The sequence below is a fragment of the Sinohyriopsis cumingii genome, chromosome 6, assembly GCF_028554795.1.
Source record: "Sinohyriopsis cumingii isolate HCF-2022 chromosome 6, ASM2855479v2, whole genome shotgun sequence".
Classification (NCBI taxonomy): Eukaryota; Metazoa; Mollusca; class Bivalvia; order Unionida; family Unionidae; genus Sinohyriopsis; species Sinohyriopsis cumingii.
The window spans coordinates 131,797,248-131,815,456 of record NC_142966.1 but is presented as its reverse complement, the minus strand read 5'-3'; the positions used below and the strand labels follow the sequence as shown (position 1 = coordinate 131,815,456).

The 18,209-nt window shown below is 37.8% G+C and overlaps 2 protein-coding genes across 5 annotated transcripts in view; both read right to left on the bottom strand.

Moving 5' to 3' along the window:
* Positions 1 to 1,125: 1,125 nt before the first annotated feature.
* LOC149797990 (uncharacterized) lies at positions 1,126 to 4,858 on the bottom strand. Of its 2 annotated transcripts, XM_089960521.1 has the most exons (4): positions 4,671 to 4,858; positions 4,127 to 4,234; positions 2,028 to 2,135; positions 1,126 to 1,405 (listed from the first exon to the last, which is right to left on the bottom strand). In XM_089960521.1, exons 1-3 carry the CDS (start codon positions 4,740 to 4,742, stop codon positions 2,064 to 2,066), a joined length of 252 nt encoding a protein of 83 aa, XP_089816647.1. In that variant the 5' UTR covers positions 4,743 to 4,858; the 3' UTR covers positions 1,126 to 1,405; positions 2,028 to 2,063. The 2 variants fall into 2 exon arrangements, with proteins under 2 accessions (XP_089816647.1, XP_089816646.1); XM_089960520.1 differs by lacking the exon at positions 2,028 to 2,135.
* Positions 4,859 to 5,221: 363 nt separating this feature from the next.
* Positions 5,222 to 18,209, bottom strand: part of LOC149797989 (uncharacterized) — a 31,385-nt gene continuing 18,397 nt past the window's right edge. For all 3 annotated transcript variants that reach the window (XM_089960516.1, XM_089960519.1, XM_089960517.1), the window contains 3 exons: positions 7,019 to 7,306; positions 6,236 to 6,501; positions 5,222 to 5,627 (listed from right to left, as the gene is read on the bottom strand). The gene's annotated coding sequence lies outside the window, so the exon portion shown is untranslated. The remainder of the gene's footprint in view (positions 5,628 to 6,235; positions 6,502 to 7,018; positions 7,307 to 18,209) is intronic.

The window sequence follows — 18,209 nt, the reverse complement described above, 5'->3', positions numbered from 1 at the left end:
TATATATATATATATATATATATATATATCAGTGGTAATTATGTAATTGAACTACAGGTTGAAAAAAAGATGGGAACATCACCAAAGAACATTATTTCCACCGACATTTTTTCTACATTGAACATTCCAACGGATCCGATCATGCAAGATTTATGAAATCCGTTCATCTGTTATTAAGATATTCACAGTTCTTAAGGATATAGGTAGATATAATCTTTCTTTTGCCAAATTGATAAGGTTCATAAGAGTATGGTCTTTATCCTTAGAATAAATGCTTATTTATATCATAACCCTTGAAAACGTTTGTCTTAATGTATACCACAATTTGTATCCAAAGTCAACAATTGTATTTACGAGTTTGGCAATAATACCAACATTTTAGCTATACAGTCAATTAAAAAGCAACAAACAACAAAAACCAGTAGAGATACACATATACAATTCTATAAAATATCATTGTTTAAGGCGTTCCCAAAAATTATACATTTATCGCTCTTTACTTAATTTTCTTTGGAAAGATCCTGGAGCATACAATGTAGGTCAGAGGTACCTCCTTTTTTATTATGTAAGTAGTGCCATGTTAAACGAATATACGCATCGTTTCATGACTGAGTCAAAAGTGAAGGCACTAAATGTAGTCACTGTAGCGAACAAGACTGGTGACTATGACATCATTCTTCCTGTCATGAGCAGAGCTGTTTCACAATGAATACAACCATTCAGTTCACGACGCGCATAAAACAGAATCAGATAAACTAAGCATAACGTTCACGCATACGCTAACAAGAACTATAATAGCAGGAAAGGGTGCAGGAGAAATGATACTCTATCCTGCTGATGCTTCTCAGGTACGGTAGACGAAAGCGGAGAGTACCTGACTCATCATTTTTTCTCTGCGATCCCTGTATTCAGGACATCTTATTTCTGAATTTTTTAAAAATATAAAATGTCGCCATTTAGGAGCATAGATAGATAGATAGATAGTCTCAAGATAGAAAATTATATATATATATATATATATATATATATATATATATATATATATATATATATACACACAGGGAAGAAACAACATGCAACATGAATATTTATAATTAAATTTATTTTGTTTTGTACAATAAAAAATCAGTTATTGCATCTGAGCGATTCCTTCATCTAACAGTGGTCCGCCTGCATGTAGATATAAACACGGCCACACACAATATTTCACAATAGGACGCGATCGCGTGTATGATCTGAATTTGTCTTGATGTGCTATGTCTGGTACACATTTAAACAAGTACATCGGAGAATCTTGAATACACATCAACCAAGTAAGTTCGACACATTGTTCAATGTACTGGAAGAGTCTACTGTTTTGGTTAACAGGTGATACGATATTCTTTTCTATGTGCCTGACAACCATCTGCAAAGACGTTTAAAATATGATGACGTAAGACAAAGTTAAACTATTTGAATTGTAGAAAATACGAAATGTAAGGGAAAAAGTAAGAAAGAAAACACTTTTAGCTGACACAGAAAAGCACCACATACCCCTAAACAATTACGTAGCCACTGTCACTGTCGACTGCATTTCATGTGAATGTCTCGTCGGTCAATCGACCTCAATATAACACATTTTACGTAATGAAGTAAAACTGAAGTTTTAAGGCAACAGCTAGTTATGTTTAAATATGAATAAACTGTTTACATGTCATTTTGAAATTAAACAAATTGACAAGTACTGGCATGGTCTTTTCTTGGTTTTTACTGAACGACATGTTTAACTGCAATCAGAAAACGTAGCTTTTAAGAAAAGTAATTATTGTATGGTTGAAAATGGCCGAGACTACTTGTACAATTACTGCTCAATTAATACTGAATCCAAAAGCAGATAAAAAAAAAAATAAGTATGCACCAGTCTATTTCTATCTTACGTTTATCGCAAGAAATATGAATGATGGTTACACCGATTCCACCTCCTTTACGAAAGAATCAACCTTTTCTTGTTTTTATTGTAGGATAGGAATGGAAGACTGGGCACTTACCGGTATCAATGCCGGTAACGATGTATGAGCTACTTCTTACCGTAGGTTTCTTAGCGTTAATAAAGCATTAGCTAGGGGGTCAAAAGAATTCACTTTCTCATCATTCCCCTGAAATAATGTTATTTTTTAAAGCTTGAATCGTGTAATCGTGTATGTATCATTTCATACAACAAACATTATTCCAAAGACATTAATATCAACAGTGTATCTTCTTTGATCTTTCAACGCAAATTATATATATATATATATATATATATATATATATATATATATATATATATATATATATATATATATATATATATATATATATATATATATCACATTTAGTGATACAGATTTGATATTTTGTGTTGTATCTTTGCACATAACTTGATTCATTTATTATTATTGCATTGTTTTCCTAGGTACATATTTAACGAACACTAATGCCACAGAGACTTTTTAAAATTCCGATGAGAAAAATGTTGTTCTCTTTCTCTCAAAATATTACCGCTCCGGCGGCCCAGTGGTTAGAGCGTCCGCCTCGGATGCGGGAGGTCGTGGGTTCGAACCCGGACCCAAACATATCAAAGACATAAATGCTACTAATCGCTGCCTCGCTTGCCGCTCAGCATGAAGAGCTTAGTGTTAGGACTGGTCGGTGTGGTGTCAGGATAATGTGACTGGGTGGGACGTCGTGATACATGTCGGAGTCATGATGCCCCAGTGCTAGACATCACTATAAACTGCCACACTGCATACATCTTAGCGATATGACTGGACAATTGTTAAAGCTACGTTAAAAATCCATGTCACACACACACACACACGTTCTCTCAAAATCTGATAAGATATATTTGCTCTCTTTTGAACGATAAAAACTTCAGTATTCAAAGGTGGACCTTCATGTGTAAAACATTATTGGTTTCATCAGCGCTGTTTGATGTATTGTCAATCGTAAAACGACGACTTAACAATGCAGTGTTAACGAATGTTATTGCCTAATTCTGTACATTAGACTTGGTAAAATCTACCAGATAGGTTTATGACTCATGGCATTTCACCTATTTGTTTTGTTGCTACTTTACAATGATAATAAAGTTCTAATTATCTGAAAGTATTGATCTTATTTGTTTATCATTAACATGTATCATGTTTCCATGTAAGATGGACTTGATGCATTGTGTTTGTTATTGCGGATTGATGTCCAGTAAGTTTATATATATATATATATATATATATATATATATATATATATATATATATATATATATATATATATATATATTTATTTATTTATTTATTTGTTCAATCCAGTGTAAGGTCTTTTGATATTCTATCAAAGCATTATCTGAATCCACTTCCACAGCAGCGTCGTAGCATGGTCTGACAATGTCCATTTGAGGGACGTGTTGTGGTATTCTCAGTTCTATCTGACAAGTTAAACAGCGGATACAAGAAATGATTGGAGCAGTTCAATTTCGTCTTACTGCCCATTTTAAGCCGTTGAGTGAATATGTTAGTGTTGTCGCAGTTCTCTCTCATTTTGAAACGAAACCACATAATAATTTTAAGTTGTGTCACTGAGTAAGACAGATAATAGTATAGTCTTGTACGATACTAATATTTTCTGTATTATTTTCTAAAATGCTCAACTTTTGATATAGGTCTACCTTGTGCCTATTTAAAAATATCGGATATATTTGTGTAGAATATAAGACGATTCACTTTTAGGATTCTGCAAGCTGTAGTTTGTTTGATTTATCAGAATGTCATACAAGTATGACCCGCTAAGAGATACTAAATCTTATTACGTCGCAATAAACAGGAACAGCTTAAAAAGACGCGACACGATACTTTGATAGATCAAATCATGAGGTCTGGCGTTGCTAAAACTAAAGTAGTCAAACTTCCAACTAAAGCGAAAACGATAAATAACTATGGCAACAAAACTCCTACCCAAAGTGGCTTTTGTTTCCTCCAGGACGATTTTTTTAATAATTCTTTTTCATTGAAAGCAATATTGTACATAAATGTGTCATGACATCTCATGGTGTGGATGCTGTTTGATGCATATTGAAGAACCTTAACTACGAAATATATCAAAATGTATGAACCTGTGTGACAACTTTAGAAACATTTGGAAACAAAATTTCTCTCTTAAATGCAGCTTCGAGGTTTTTCATCTGTCTCTTCGCTGTCTTTTCACAATACTGAAATGCGTACTGAAAAGAACAACATTAATGTAGATAACAGTTAAGTTAACATTCGCACAAACAAAGTATGCAGAAAAAAACTGCACCAATGCGATTGATACTGAATGTGTATACATATTTTCTCTTTTTATCTATGATTATGCATTATGAGAGTGACATTTACGCATAAGCTGTAAGTTTATCTTATTTTAGTAATGAAGTCAATATTTCTTTGCGACAGATACATTTTAATTGTTTGCTATCTCTTGTTTTGTAGTATGTTTCTAAATGACAAAGATAGTAACTGATTATATAAAATCCCGCACGCGCACAATTACCATAAGATGATTGGTTTATCTTCTTCATATATATATATATATATATATATATATATATATATATATATATATATATATATATATATATATATATATATATATATATATATATATTACATTGCCATTACAATATTCAGTAATTTAGAAATTATTTCCTCCTCGGACGGTACTCTCTCGGACAGCTCCACAAAGGCATCCATCCATTGGCTCTGATAAAGCTGTGAAAACCCTTTCTTCAGATTTGAGACCTCCGGTTTGATAATAGTGAGACGTTTTACTTTGTCACTGTGCACATCGCTTTCTTCACCGTTATCTGATAGTCTGAAATTTTGAATCGAACAAAATATATGCCTTCATGGTTCGATTAGGATTTAACGTTTAAGTCAAACAAAAATTTGTGTTATATGTATGTACATCTATGTAATAAAGCTGCGATGAATATTATTCATTCTTTCTTATACAGTGACAAGAATTCGCCTAAAGTTTCAACGGCAAATTAGTGAATATATATATATATATATATATATATATATATATATATATATATATATATATATATATATATATATATATATATATATATATATATATATATATATTTTTCGTAGACATTGTTAAAGTATAAGCTTATAAAATTTGCACAAAAAATATTTACTATAGTGAAAAAGCTTACCGCTGTGCCGAAGACACTTCTAGAGTATCAGTCATTGGTTTTTTTGTCTTGTTCAGTTAATTTGGGTCCGCTATTGTTCGTAGTTCTCTTCTCCAATGGAACCCGGCTGCTTCTGGTTGAATCCCCCAAGGATGACAGAGGTGTAATGTCTCTAATAACAAGGTATGTTTCCTCATTATGTTTCGTTCCCACAACGTCAGTAGAATCGTCCTGTTTATTCTTTTCAATCCGGGATTTACCAGAATGCAAATCATTAGCTATTTCGAGTGATCTTCACTTCTCAACAAAGGCAAATGTGTAGATATAATTGAGGATACATATAATTTATCACTAAAATTAACGTGTTTCTCCCTCTTTACTTATGCAGTTTTTCCTTCCTGTCCTTGAGATATTTCTTCACTCACGTTTTCCTCTGAAAATGTATCAGAATCACTAAAATCAATACAGAAGCGAATATTACTCGATACGAACATATATAAGAAAATCTCAACGAGTGCATTCTCATTAGTATCTGATAATTATCCCTTAAATTAGGCTAGATGAAGAATACCCTTAAATGGATCTACCAAATACTGTGTAATTCTGAGGATAGAATTAAAATAATTTTTATTGTTAGGTAATAGAAACATGATCCGGAGAACACAAATAGTGAACGGTTTGACATTTCTCATCTTTCAAACTCGCATGTTAAAACTTAAATGCCAAAATATTATTACAACATTGCTAAAGACGTTTGCATGTATTACTTAACATGGCACGTGAAAACTGCTAACTTGAACGTTAGGATTAGCGTCAGGTTCTCTATTTCTAACTTAACAGATTTGCACACATTATTAGGTCGGAAGGCGTGTTGAAGCACTGAAACAGTATTATTACCTTCATTATGAACACTCAATCACTTGTTAAACATCTTAGCTAATTCAAACTATAGTTCCAATGTTTCATTGTTTCCTTTTACTTTAAGGAGTTTTTATATAATATTCTTAAGAAGCACATAAAACTTCTTTTTGTTTACTGTACCTGCATCATTCGACCTGACACAGCTTTCTTCTGAGTTTCTCGTTATAACTTTACCAGTTTGCTTAACAACTGTTTTGTTTGACTCTCTTCTAGTTTTTCCTACATGCCGTTGGCTAGATTCATATGTCCCAGCAAGCAGATTAGATTCATTTCTCGCTCTTTCCCAAGACAATCCAGGCATACCAACGACTGTTGTTTTCGTTGTGGGTGAATTCGCGGGACCTTTACGCACTTTGGCCGCTTGCAACAGACGGATAAGAACTCTTCTACAACGATCGTAATGAAACTTGAAACAATTATTAAATTATGTCCTTCCAGCAATTTAAAAGCTAAAATATTTGCAGATATCTTACGGGCAAACCAATTCATGTTTGATTTTGCTGCGATAATATTTTAGTTCAACCGTAACATTTGTGAAGAGAGATGTTCAGATAGTACGTGAATGAACTGTTGCTTCAAAGTCAGTACTAATACTTACACAAGTTATCTAAGTGACAAGATTGTAAGAATAGAGTATGAAACAAAATCTGAGACTATAATGCTATCAGCACGACTCGTGAAAGTTTCCTTTATTATATTTTTTTTTAATTCAGTCGTATTTTTCTACTTGTTGCATGATTGAAGGTTTCCATGTTTAAAACTATCATTGTAAATGATTTTGGTTATTTCTGTCATACATTAATGACAACCTTAAGAACGTATCATATTTGCCTTACATTGGTTGAGTGAAAATATCAAAAGATGATACTGATTCCCCCACCGCACCCCTTTACTATAACTTACCTGTTTTTCTTTATACCTACTCAAATCTTCATTTAAAGATTCGTATGCTTGCATGGCGTGCTCTGCATGGATATGCAACCGAAGCCTTGTACTCTTATCGCTTGTGTCCTCGAAAAATGACCATATGATATTCAATAATTCTTCAATGGAATTTACATCTGATTTTTTCACACGTACTTCTGATAATGCCCAAGTCAGCTCCTTTCTTGTCTTTCGCAATCCTTCATAATGTAGATTGTTGTATTTTCTTGCAGACACATCTTTTAGGATCGCTCCTGTTTCCTCCATCTTAAACGATAAAGTTAGATAATCGGGCAACTAAAGAGGCGTTTATGTGTGTGATTTACTTTTATCGTTCGTTTAAAAGAGATTAAAACGCCAATTTAGAATAAGCAGATAGCACATTGACCCGAATAAATAAATCTCCGCGTTTTCATCGACATGGAGTGAGTACAAAATAATACACATTTGCAGGAAAACTTTGAGCTGAAATAGCTGTGTCAACTCTACTACAACACTAATTTTGTAAGACTGCATTTTCACCGCATCTTGCATCGCTGTAATTTAAATTTATATGTATTTTTATATTAAAGCAAATAAAGTTTTCGGAGTGTGAAGTTGATGGATATAAGAGTGACATTTAAAAAGATACGAAGTAAATATGAAGAAAAAGAGGAATATATCTGAGTTTTAATTATAACAGAGACACGAGTTGCTAATTGTTCCGTTAATTCAAATTCATTGCCATTATTTAATAACTAATTGGCACAACCCTGAAAACTTCTAGTACCCAAAAGGGATACTTCATTGTGGAATCTGGCTTTCCATACTTTCCAACAATAGTGGTGATTATTATTATTAGTAGTATTAGTGGTAGCGATAGTAGTTTGTAGTAGTAGTAGCAGTAGTGGAGGTAGTATCACAAGAGGTTAATTAAGCTAGTAAATAGTAAATTTTCCTTTAAGACCCTCGAAGATACGGCACTGAAACCTGTTAGAAGTACAACAAAAAATGACAGAATCACAATTTTCTAAGTGGAACTAGTATAAAGAACTATTAGGGGTGAGGTTTTAAAAAAGAAAAGTGAAGTTAATTTGCCAATAAAAACATTGAGAGACATTTCCTGCCTGTTCTTCCACTCTATTTTTCAGTAAAATGAATAAGCTGTATGTTTTTGTAAACGTAAATTGCTTTCTTTGTGCACATTACTAATCATATAGTTATTAAATATGTAACCTAATTATAACTAGTATCGTTAGTAAATATACTTTAGGTAGTTCCTAATATCTAATCGTTAATTGCTACATGTATTTTTAAATAACTAACTTGAAAACCTACCACACCTACAAACATAATTTCCTATTGACGCTCTTTCTATTCAGACTCCTTCAATTACATAAAGAATCATAAAACTTATGTTTAAAACAATTAAGCATTGAATTTTTAGCCTTGATTCTTGTGTACACAAGGAGCATGTAACCGTGATCAGCTTGTAGCATTCGAGAAGAAGTCGTCCTTGCCTGTAAAATGAATTAACATCATCCCCACCTCCCCCATTTAAAAATTTAGCCGCCCTAAATTGTTTTAATTGAGGAGTAAATCATATATCATTTCAAAAACATATCAATAACATTATAATAAAAACCCACAAAATAAAATTTCTTTACAATAATAGGTGTTAAAATATATTTACCCTTGTTTGTATCGAAGATTCTTTTTTTCTGATGTTTTTAGAACAAAGATGTTTGAATTTGAAAGTATTATCCCGATCTTTTACAGTTGTTATCAAGAGTTTCGCTAATATAATAATTAGCGATGTAAACGAGTCTATACTTAACATTTAGCATAAATATATAAACTGGACTTATAGCCGAACTATGAACTATTCTACTATTAATACACGTCTGTAACGTGGAACTCCTTAAGTTGTATCAATGCTGTGGACTTTGTCTGTATTGAACGTAGCAGTAGTTAAGTGGGGCACATTAGGGACAATGGGACTTAGCATTAAAAAGACCCCTGGGTCAGATTAGGGACAATGGAAATTTAACATGGAGAGAAATCGTGGGTCACTTTAGGGACAATGGGAATTTAACATAGAGTTTGGGTCTGTCTAGGGACAAGGGAAATTAACATGGGGAATAGAGTTTGGGCTTTTGGGATTTTTTTTTTTTTTTTTAAATTTTTTTAAATTTAAATTTAAATTTAAATTTAAATTTTAAAAAAGGGGTAGGCAATGGAAAGGCTATCTCTTTTCGAGAAATATGGCTGGCCCTGAAAAGGGCCTTTGGGTTTTCTTCTTCTGCTTCTAATTTCTTCTTTTTCTCCACCAAGTTCTTATTTCATCTCCAACACTCTTTCTCTTCTTCTCTTTCTTTTTCTCCTGCTCTTCTTTCTTCTTCTTCTCTTCCTCCTCTTCTTTCTTCCTCTTCTCATTTTCTTCTTCTTTTTCAATCTTTTCGTTCCATTTGCTTATTCTTATTCTTTCCTCTTCATCCTCCTTCTCCTCCTTTATCTCTTTCATGACACCACTAATCTTGTCCTTTACCTTTTTTAAGTTATTAATTTCCATCTTTACACGATGGGGACTATAGGAATAATGGTCTTCAACCAGTCTTATTAACATCTGCTCCATCATTCCTAAGTTGTCTAAAACGTCTTGTAATGTTTGTATTTTGTCCATTTGGTTAGAAGCCATCTTCTTTTTTTATTCTTTGCAGAATGGTTTGAACGACGAATACTGTGGGTTCTTATACTTAAAGCGCGTACGTGAAGGAAAACATCCCCCTAAAACGTAAAATTGATCTTACCTAGATCATGACCAAACAACGCGCGAACGTGAAGGAAAACATCCCCCTACTTTTTCATTTCATATAATAAAACCCAAACTATACTTTCTCATTTCATATAATAAAAACCCAAACTATACTCTCCACATACGCTAAGAAACAATAAACAAAATCCATAATCTACTATCCACACAATCTTACGTGAGCGCTTACAAAACCCAAACTATACTCTTCACATACGCTAAGAACAATAAACAAATCCATAATCTACTATTCACACAATCGTACGTGAGCGGGTACAAACACAAACACACAAACACAAACACACAAACACAAACACAAACACACAAACACATACGCTAAGAAACAATAAACAAATCCATAATCTACTATCCACACAATCGTACGTGAGCGGGTACAAACACAAACACACAAACACAAACACACAAACACATACCCTCACACTATCTTAAAAAAGAGTTAGTGTTTATATTCACACTACTCTACCTACACATTGGCAAATTGATGGTTATTTCTTTTCTAGAGTATTGGGTAGCCCTGAAAAGGGCTGTTTTTTTTGAACTTCATGGACACCTGGTTAATGGTGGCACCTTCCAGGCCTGGCGCCACATACACATCTTATCCCCCAGTTACTTTTTACTTTTTTGGGGGAGAGAGCAGAGGCAGGATATGTCGCTTCAGAATCCCAATTTTCGTTCTCTGGGATTCTGAAATTTATTCTTCTTCTCTTCTTTTCCTTCTCCTCCTCCTCTTCTTTGTTTCTTCTCTCCTCCTCTTTGTATCTTCTTTCCTCTTCTTCTTTATATCTTCTCTCCTCCTCTTCTTTTTTTCTTCTTTCCTCCTCCTCTCTTATCCTTCCCTCCTCCACAATGGCTTCCGCGGCCAGTTCATTCAACAGGCGCCTGGCATATTCCAGATGCACATGAAGTTCCAACAGTTTAGACAGTCTCGTGTTCATTTTTGGTGTTGATCAATCAACAAGGGTAGCTAGACTGCCCAGCGAGTTTCAATTTATAGTGAAAGCGCGGACGTGAAGGAAAACATCCCCCTAAAAAAACATAAAATTGATGTTACCTACATCATGACCAAAAACAACAACGCGCGGACCTAAAAGAAACACTCACTCACTTTTTTATGCTACCCATCACTATTTTAAAATTTTTTATAAATCACTTCATTAGACTATCCACATACGCAAAGCAATCCAATCTAACTCCAAATATACACCTCAAACACCAAAAAAAACATAATTTTAATCTACTATTCATACCAACTTACTTAAGCACTTACTAACACACAAACACATACCCTCACATTTTTTAAAAAAGAGTTAGTGTTTATTTTCACACTACTCTACCTACACACATTGGCAAATCGATCGTTATTTCTTTTCTAGAGTATTGGGGTAGCCCTGAAAAGGGCTGTTTTTTTGTTTGCTATGGCATTCTTTTTTTAGTTTCTAAGAATGCGATGTCCTCTGAGGATAGACTTTCTGGCGATAGGTCTGCTTCTTCGGAAAGAAAAGAAGAACTCTTTGGTGTCGATACGACAATCGACAAAGCCTCTGTCAGGTTCAGGTTGCTGCTGCTGCTGCTCTTGTTGTTGTTGTTGCTGCTGTCTCTGAAGTCTGTACTTCTCTGTCCATTCTTCTTTTTCCCTGTTCATTTCTTCTCTGAAGAGCTCTTCTATCAGGTCTTCAGTGATTTTTAACATTCTCACATTCTCTATTTCTTCTTGCTTCGGTATCAGACTGTGTCTGACCCTATGCAAATTCACGTAGGCTTCGTTGAGTTTAGCTAGTCTGGAGCACATCTTAGGAGGATGAGTCGACAATGGATGGTTAGACTGGAAACAACCCGGTTCTTAAAGTTAAAGCGCGGACGTGAAGGAAAACATCCCCCACACGGTTTTTGAGTCGCAACGTTTAGTGAGTGTCATGAGAGGGATAGTAAGAAATGAAAGAGCATCAATCCAACATTCTTATAGCTAAACAAAAGACAAAGGCATTTTTTTCAAAACACAACATTTTTTATTCAAAAATCACTTAACACTAAACAACAACTCTAACATTTTTAACAATAATCCAACAATATAACATCAAACAATTTTTTTCAAAACACAACATTTTTTATTCAAAAATCACTTAACACTAAACAACAACTCTAACATTTTTAACAATAATCCAACAATATATCATCAAACAATTTTTTCAAAACACAACATTTTTTATTCAAAAATCACTTAACACTAAACAACAACAACTCTAACATTTTTTTAACAACAATGCAACACTAAAAGTTTCTCCACTAGGTAAAGAGGGATAACAGTCTTCCATGGTTTCTAGTAATCTAGGATGACTTCTCTCAAACTGTTGATTTCTATGGTATTATCGAATTCTGCATACAGGATGACGTTCACCGTTTCATTAGGGTCTCGGTCTTTAAACTGAATTTCCACACGAATCTGGCCGGATTTTATAGGGTGGAAATGTCCCTCGTCGCTGCCTTGGTCTGGAGTGAAATCGAAAGCCCACAAAGCGTAGCCTCCTGCATAATCCTCGTACGTAATACCGTGACTGGTATTGGTTCCTAACTGTCCGGTGGCTTCGTACAAGGACAAGTACGATCTCAAGTAATTCTTCTTTTTAAAGTCAGGTTCGAAAGGTCGGGTACACAAGGTCTTGCCATCGCGACTGACTTCGATTTTGGACACGCCAAAGTGTTGAAAGTAGAAAGGATTTTTTTCGGCAGCTCCGTTGAAGGCTGTATTCTCGACGATACCAACGATCAAACGTTTGGGTAACTGTCCTTGGAACAGATGATCTTCGATCATGGATCGCTGTCCCTTGGGAATGGTGAAGGTTTTCACTTCCACGCGTCGTATGGGATACTTGGCGGTCGTTCTGCTCAACGTCTGACTGATGTCGTTTCCCACTTTAGGTAACACTTCCACACGGCGTACGTAGAATCTGGCTTCTAGGATTTTGGTTTTGTAACCGTCACTATCAGCCATCAAATGGAAAGCGGCACTGCTACGATTCAGTCTCAGGCGGACATCCACCCCGTTCAGCAAATACTTTTCTTGCAACCACATGTCCAAATGCAAACGATCCATCAGTTCTAAACTTGTGTCGGCTCCCGTGATTCTCTTTCTTCGTTCTACAAATCCATCATTGTTGTCTTTCTTTTCATCAGTTTCCAATATTTCAAACTTGGTAGGTTCGTCAGCTTCCCATACCACACAGGCATTGAGATGAGTGTTCTTGGCATCTATTCCGTACGTCAAGAGATTTTCCAGGTAGGCACGATAAGGGTAAGTATCCATGCTGCTACTGACCAGTTTGTTATTCAAATACAAGTCCACTCCACTGAACAAGGAATGCATGAAATTGTTGACGGGAGCTACTGCTTCATCGTCTATAGCACCTCCAGTCTTATCTAGAATTTTGACTTTCAGGTACAAGTAACTGCTATTCAGATCGATGTAATCTTCGGGCTGTCCTTTGATTTCAAACTCGATGGGAGCGGAATCGGTCAGTGAGGAGACGGGGTGAAATTCCACCCACTGGGATTCTTGCATCGTCATCATCGTGGGGGGCATGGCAAACAGATCCAGTTCCGTCTTGGAACAAGCGCAAGACTCTCGGTGCATCATTTTTTTGTCTCTTTTCTCAATAATCGAAAACGTCTAAGTCTCGAACGGTTCTTCTTTTCTTGGCCTTTCTCGCTTGAAGTCTGGTGAAAGGGTGTTTTCTTCGTCGTCTCTTTCTGCCTTGTCCTTGCTGAATGCCTGACTCGGTAGCGTGCAGGGCATTTATAGGTGTTTCTCGTTGGCCTAAAATGTCTTTGCCCGTTTGCAGCAAGACATTTTTGCCTGCCCTCATGAAGGCTTCTTTAGGGTTTTGTTTGTCGATGATGACATTTTGGAGAAATTCTTTGCCTTGCGTCAGTGCCGCATCTTTCAAGGCGTGCAATCCGCGTGTCACCATCGGTTTCAACACCGGGGCCACCGAACGAAAGGCCGATTTTAACATATCTCCTAAGCCGTGTCCTAGCTGTCGAGCAACCCCTCGGTACACTGGATACATGACTTAAGAGTCGTGAGAGAACCGTTTTCGAAAATGGAGTTTCACCGTGACTTTTCCTTTGGTGAATGGAATATTTTGTCCCAGATCTCCTTTTATAGCAATGTTGACCGTGTCCAAATACGACTTACTGACAGGCAAATAGTGAGGATGTACAAATTCGCAGTGGACGTGGTAAGTGTTTCCACCTTCCTCGTCAGCGTTCGTGGCAGAATCCACTTTGAAAGGAATGACACGCAGTAACGGTACGGAGGTGTGTCCCACCACGTTGTACTCCACCACATCGGAATACACGAACATCAAATTCAGTCCTTGGTTCAGTTCTACCGGGGCACGAAATAACTTGCTAAAAGACTCGTTGTCGTAAACGATGGGTAATTCGTTTTTCTTGATCATGGTCTTTCTCATGTCCATGTCTCCGCCCAACATGTCAAACAATTCAGGACAAAATAAAATGGACAGGATTTTACTCCGTTCAAATTTCATCAAGAAGCGACGAGCTGCTTTGTGGTACTCCATGGTGACATTTTTGTTGACATGCTCCAAAGCTTTCAGAAACACGACATTAAACCTGGAGGTTATGGTGCTGACCAAATGTTGACCACTAAAATAACAGCCTGGGGGAATGAACAAGTGATAGGTGGTGTACTTTTGTGTACGGGTTTTCTTGTCATATTTGACATTGCTATCCATCCACTGTTGCATTTGCTTGTCATGAACTTCCACATCAAAAAAATTTTGATTGGGAAGGACATTGAGGACTTGGGTCGGGTGAATCATTTCTACTAAAGCCACTTCCCAATGGGCTTCGTGATCTAACTGGATGGCTTGAGGTAATTTGACCGTGTAACAGCACAACGTGTTCTTGGGAAACACCTCCATGGAACTGTCACTGGGTAAGGTTAAGTAAAATTGGTTTTGGTGACTCATAATTCCAGAGTTCTGTGGCTGTCCGAGGGGTTACTGGACGTCAGAGGCGTGTCTCCGTCTAAAATGGGGTTCTGGTTGTGATTGAAGTGGTGACTGGCACTGGCACTGGACACAAGGTTCCCGGGGTTCCCGTTCGAGGTGAATTTCAGGGAGGGATTAGGAAGCAGGTAACCGATGCAACTGCTCAATAAAATGGTCCACAATTGTTTGTCTCCTTGTTGCAAACTCAAATTGGCGATGGCTGCCCCGATGACACAATACACCACGATGATTTGGCAGAAAAAGACGATTTGCGTTTTAGGCACACGTTCTCCACACCACACCCACAAGGGTTGTTTTTGTAAATCTTGCACAGAAGAACTAGGTGAAGGAGGAGTGGTCGACGTAGCTGCGTCTGCTGTGTGAAAGGGCATGATGGTCACTTCTTTTTATAGTCGATGACTTGCGAAGCGTCGATCCAAGAATCAAAACTGGGTGGATATCCTTTCCAACGTACTTTGACTTCTTTGATACGTCGTTTGCCCACTTTACGGGTTCTGCGTTCGAGAATGCTTTCGATGTCGTACACGTCGTCTTCTTTTTTGGTGACACGTTGTAACTCGGGCAAATAAAACGTTCCTTTGAGCACTTCTCCGTTCATGTCTTCCAATTTATAGACGGCAGGATGACGGCCATGCACTCGTTCAGTGACGCGAAACAATTCGGTCGTCCAGTTAGGTAAGTAACCTTTGTCGAAAGTGCGTTTGGTTTTGCCAATGCGCACCCAATCTCCTATGGCCAACACTCCACTTTTCTTGGGGACAGCCCTCGTCGGGGACGTACCAAACAGGCGCTCAAACACCAGCACTTCGTTGTCGGGAGTCACGTCTTGCGGGGCACGTCCGATGCTTCGATGGTAAGATTGGTTGTACGCTTGCACCAGGTGCGGTAAGATGTCGATGTATTTCAGAGTGTGGTGATGCGTAAAATATTTCCACATGCGTTCTTTCAAAGTGCGTTGAAAACGTTCCACGATGCTGGCTTTGGTTTCGGGATTCTCGGTGGTAAAAAAATGAATGTCACGTTTCTTTAATTCTTTTTGGAAAGCTTGATTCAGAAATTCGGTGCCTTTGTCCGTTTGCCATCGAAGAGGGTGACGACCGCTTTGTTTCAACACCCGTTGCAGGGCTTGCACTAACTCGCTGCTCGATTTGGAAGTCAAGGGTACGACCCAAGCAAATTTGGAAAAGACGTCGATGACACAAAACAAATATTTGTAGCCACGATTGTAGCTGGCCAAATGAGAGACATCGGCTAAATCGGCTTGCCATTGATGATCGATGCCTTCCACTCGGGTGCGACTTCTGGCAAACTTGCGTCGAATGGGTTTGTGTAAAGTGTAGGTAGCTTGTTCTTGTAACCATCGTTGCACTTGAGGTAAACGGAGACTTTTCAGTCGCGTTTTGGCAGCACGATACAATTTTTGAACTCCTGCGTAACCTGCAGGATGGGAGGGATCGTAGTAAATGCTGGCTAAGACTTTTTCCATTTTTTTTGTGTTGGTTGGTGTGTTAATAAGACACCCACTCTTGGAGGATGCTACTCTTTTTCTCTTGGGGTACTTTCTTGGATTGCAATGCTTTGCGTGTGCGGCCAGCAATAGGTGTCGAAGAGGAGAAGGATGTCTGAGCGGGGGATATCGGTTCTTGTTTCACTTCTGTCTTCACTTCTGTCTTCACTTTCTTTTTCTCTTGTGAGGAAGAAGGGGTGGCCATCATCTTTTTAATCCATCCAATTCTGGAGGTAGGTGGTGTTGTTAACTTGCGTACTTTTTCTGGTGGAGTTTGAAACCCTTCCTCTTCTTCTCCTTTTTCTGTCTTGGTCACGGGTACTGGTGGTACTGGTACTGGTACTGGTACTGGTGCTGGACTTTTCATCAAGGTCTTAAAATCTTTCAGAGTGGGTAGAGCTGTTTCGTCTAAAGCTTTCTGGTGAAAGAGTTGCAGTCGTTGCAAGAGTTGACCGTACTTTTGTGATTTTTCTGTTTCGGACTCCTTTCAGTATGGGGCCTAACAAGAGAGGTAAAATACCTCCACGTTGCACTAACATCTTCTTTTTTTGACGAATGGGAATTTTCTTTTGAACCATTTGGCGAAGAACGTGACGATGTTTGCCTAAGCATTGTTTCTGGTGTTTGGACAAAGGGATCGTGCCTTTCAAAACGTTCAAACAACATTCGCACACGGTATCGATGACCTCTTTGGAGGCTGTTTGAATGAGTTTTTTTCGTAGGGGTGGAGAAGCTTTGGATAGGACAGATAACATGTCCCCATGTTTGGCTAAACGTGGTGGCAGTCCTTTCCTTTTCTTTCCTTGGGGTTTTCTGGAGGGTGACATCTTTGAGTCTTCAGGAGCACCAAAAAACACTGATACCCGACTTGGTCACAGGCCTTTTTTATACTGGAACGCGTCGCCACTGATTGTCTTGACGTCGTATTAGTTTGAGGACAGGCATGACACGTCGTGCAGGGGTACGTAACGGACTAAATCGAGCCAGTTCTTGCTTGGACAAATCCAGTAAACTTTGTAACATGCCCGATCTTTCTTGAACTTTGATTTTGGGAGAAGGTACTTTGTGAGCAGCAGCCACTGCCACTAAATTGGAAGGTCCTGCCACTGGGGAAGTTCTTTTGGGGGTCATCAACGGAGAAGTTCTTGGTGTGATCAACGTCTCCAAGTACTCTTCAGTTCTGGGTGTCATTAACGGAGAAGTGGACAAACGTGTAGCTGCCGGAGACGCAGTCACTGCCGTGGCAGGTCGTGGTTTGCGAGTGTAAGGTTGCGTCCTGGCCGAAGTGCCTCTCTTGCGGCTAGTTTTCTGTGGACTTTTCTTTTTCTGGGGGCTTCTTTTCTTTTTCCGGGGTGGTGGTGGTGTCTGGTCAGAGGAGGGTCCTGCCACTGGAGAAGTTCTCCTTGGGGACCTGGTCTTTTTCTTCTTGGGGATTCGTTGGACTTTTGTCTTGGGTATAACTTTGGGGGCATTAGGATCCCATCTTAAGAGTGAGCGAATGATGACCCCTCCTAGAGTACCGCTCCCTCCAGGTTTCAAAATGATTTGTTTTTTGGTTTGAGTGTCGATGCGGGGATCGGCCAGTTGGACCAAAGCGACTTTGTTTCGATCGAAAAAGCGTTTGGTTTGATGAGGAATCTGAATGATTCCTTGGAGTAATTGACGTGCCGTCACCGTGAACCATCGTAAGACTTCTTTGAGACTAGCTTCTAAGACACGAGCTCGTGTTTGTGGATCTTTTTCTCGACTGATGCCATACAAGGCACAAATCAATTTGACGGGAAGATGCGACTGAAGGGACGTCATGTTCGCACTGAG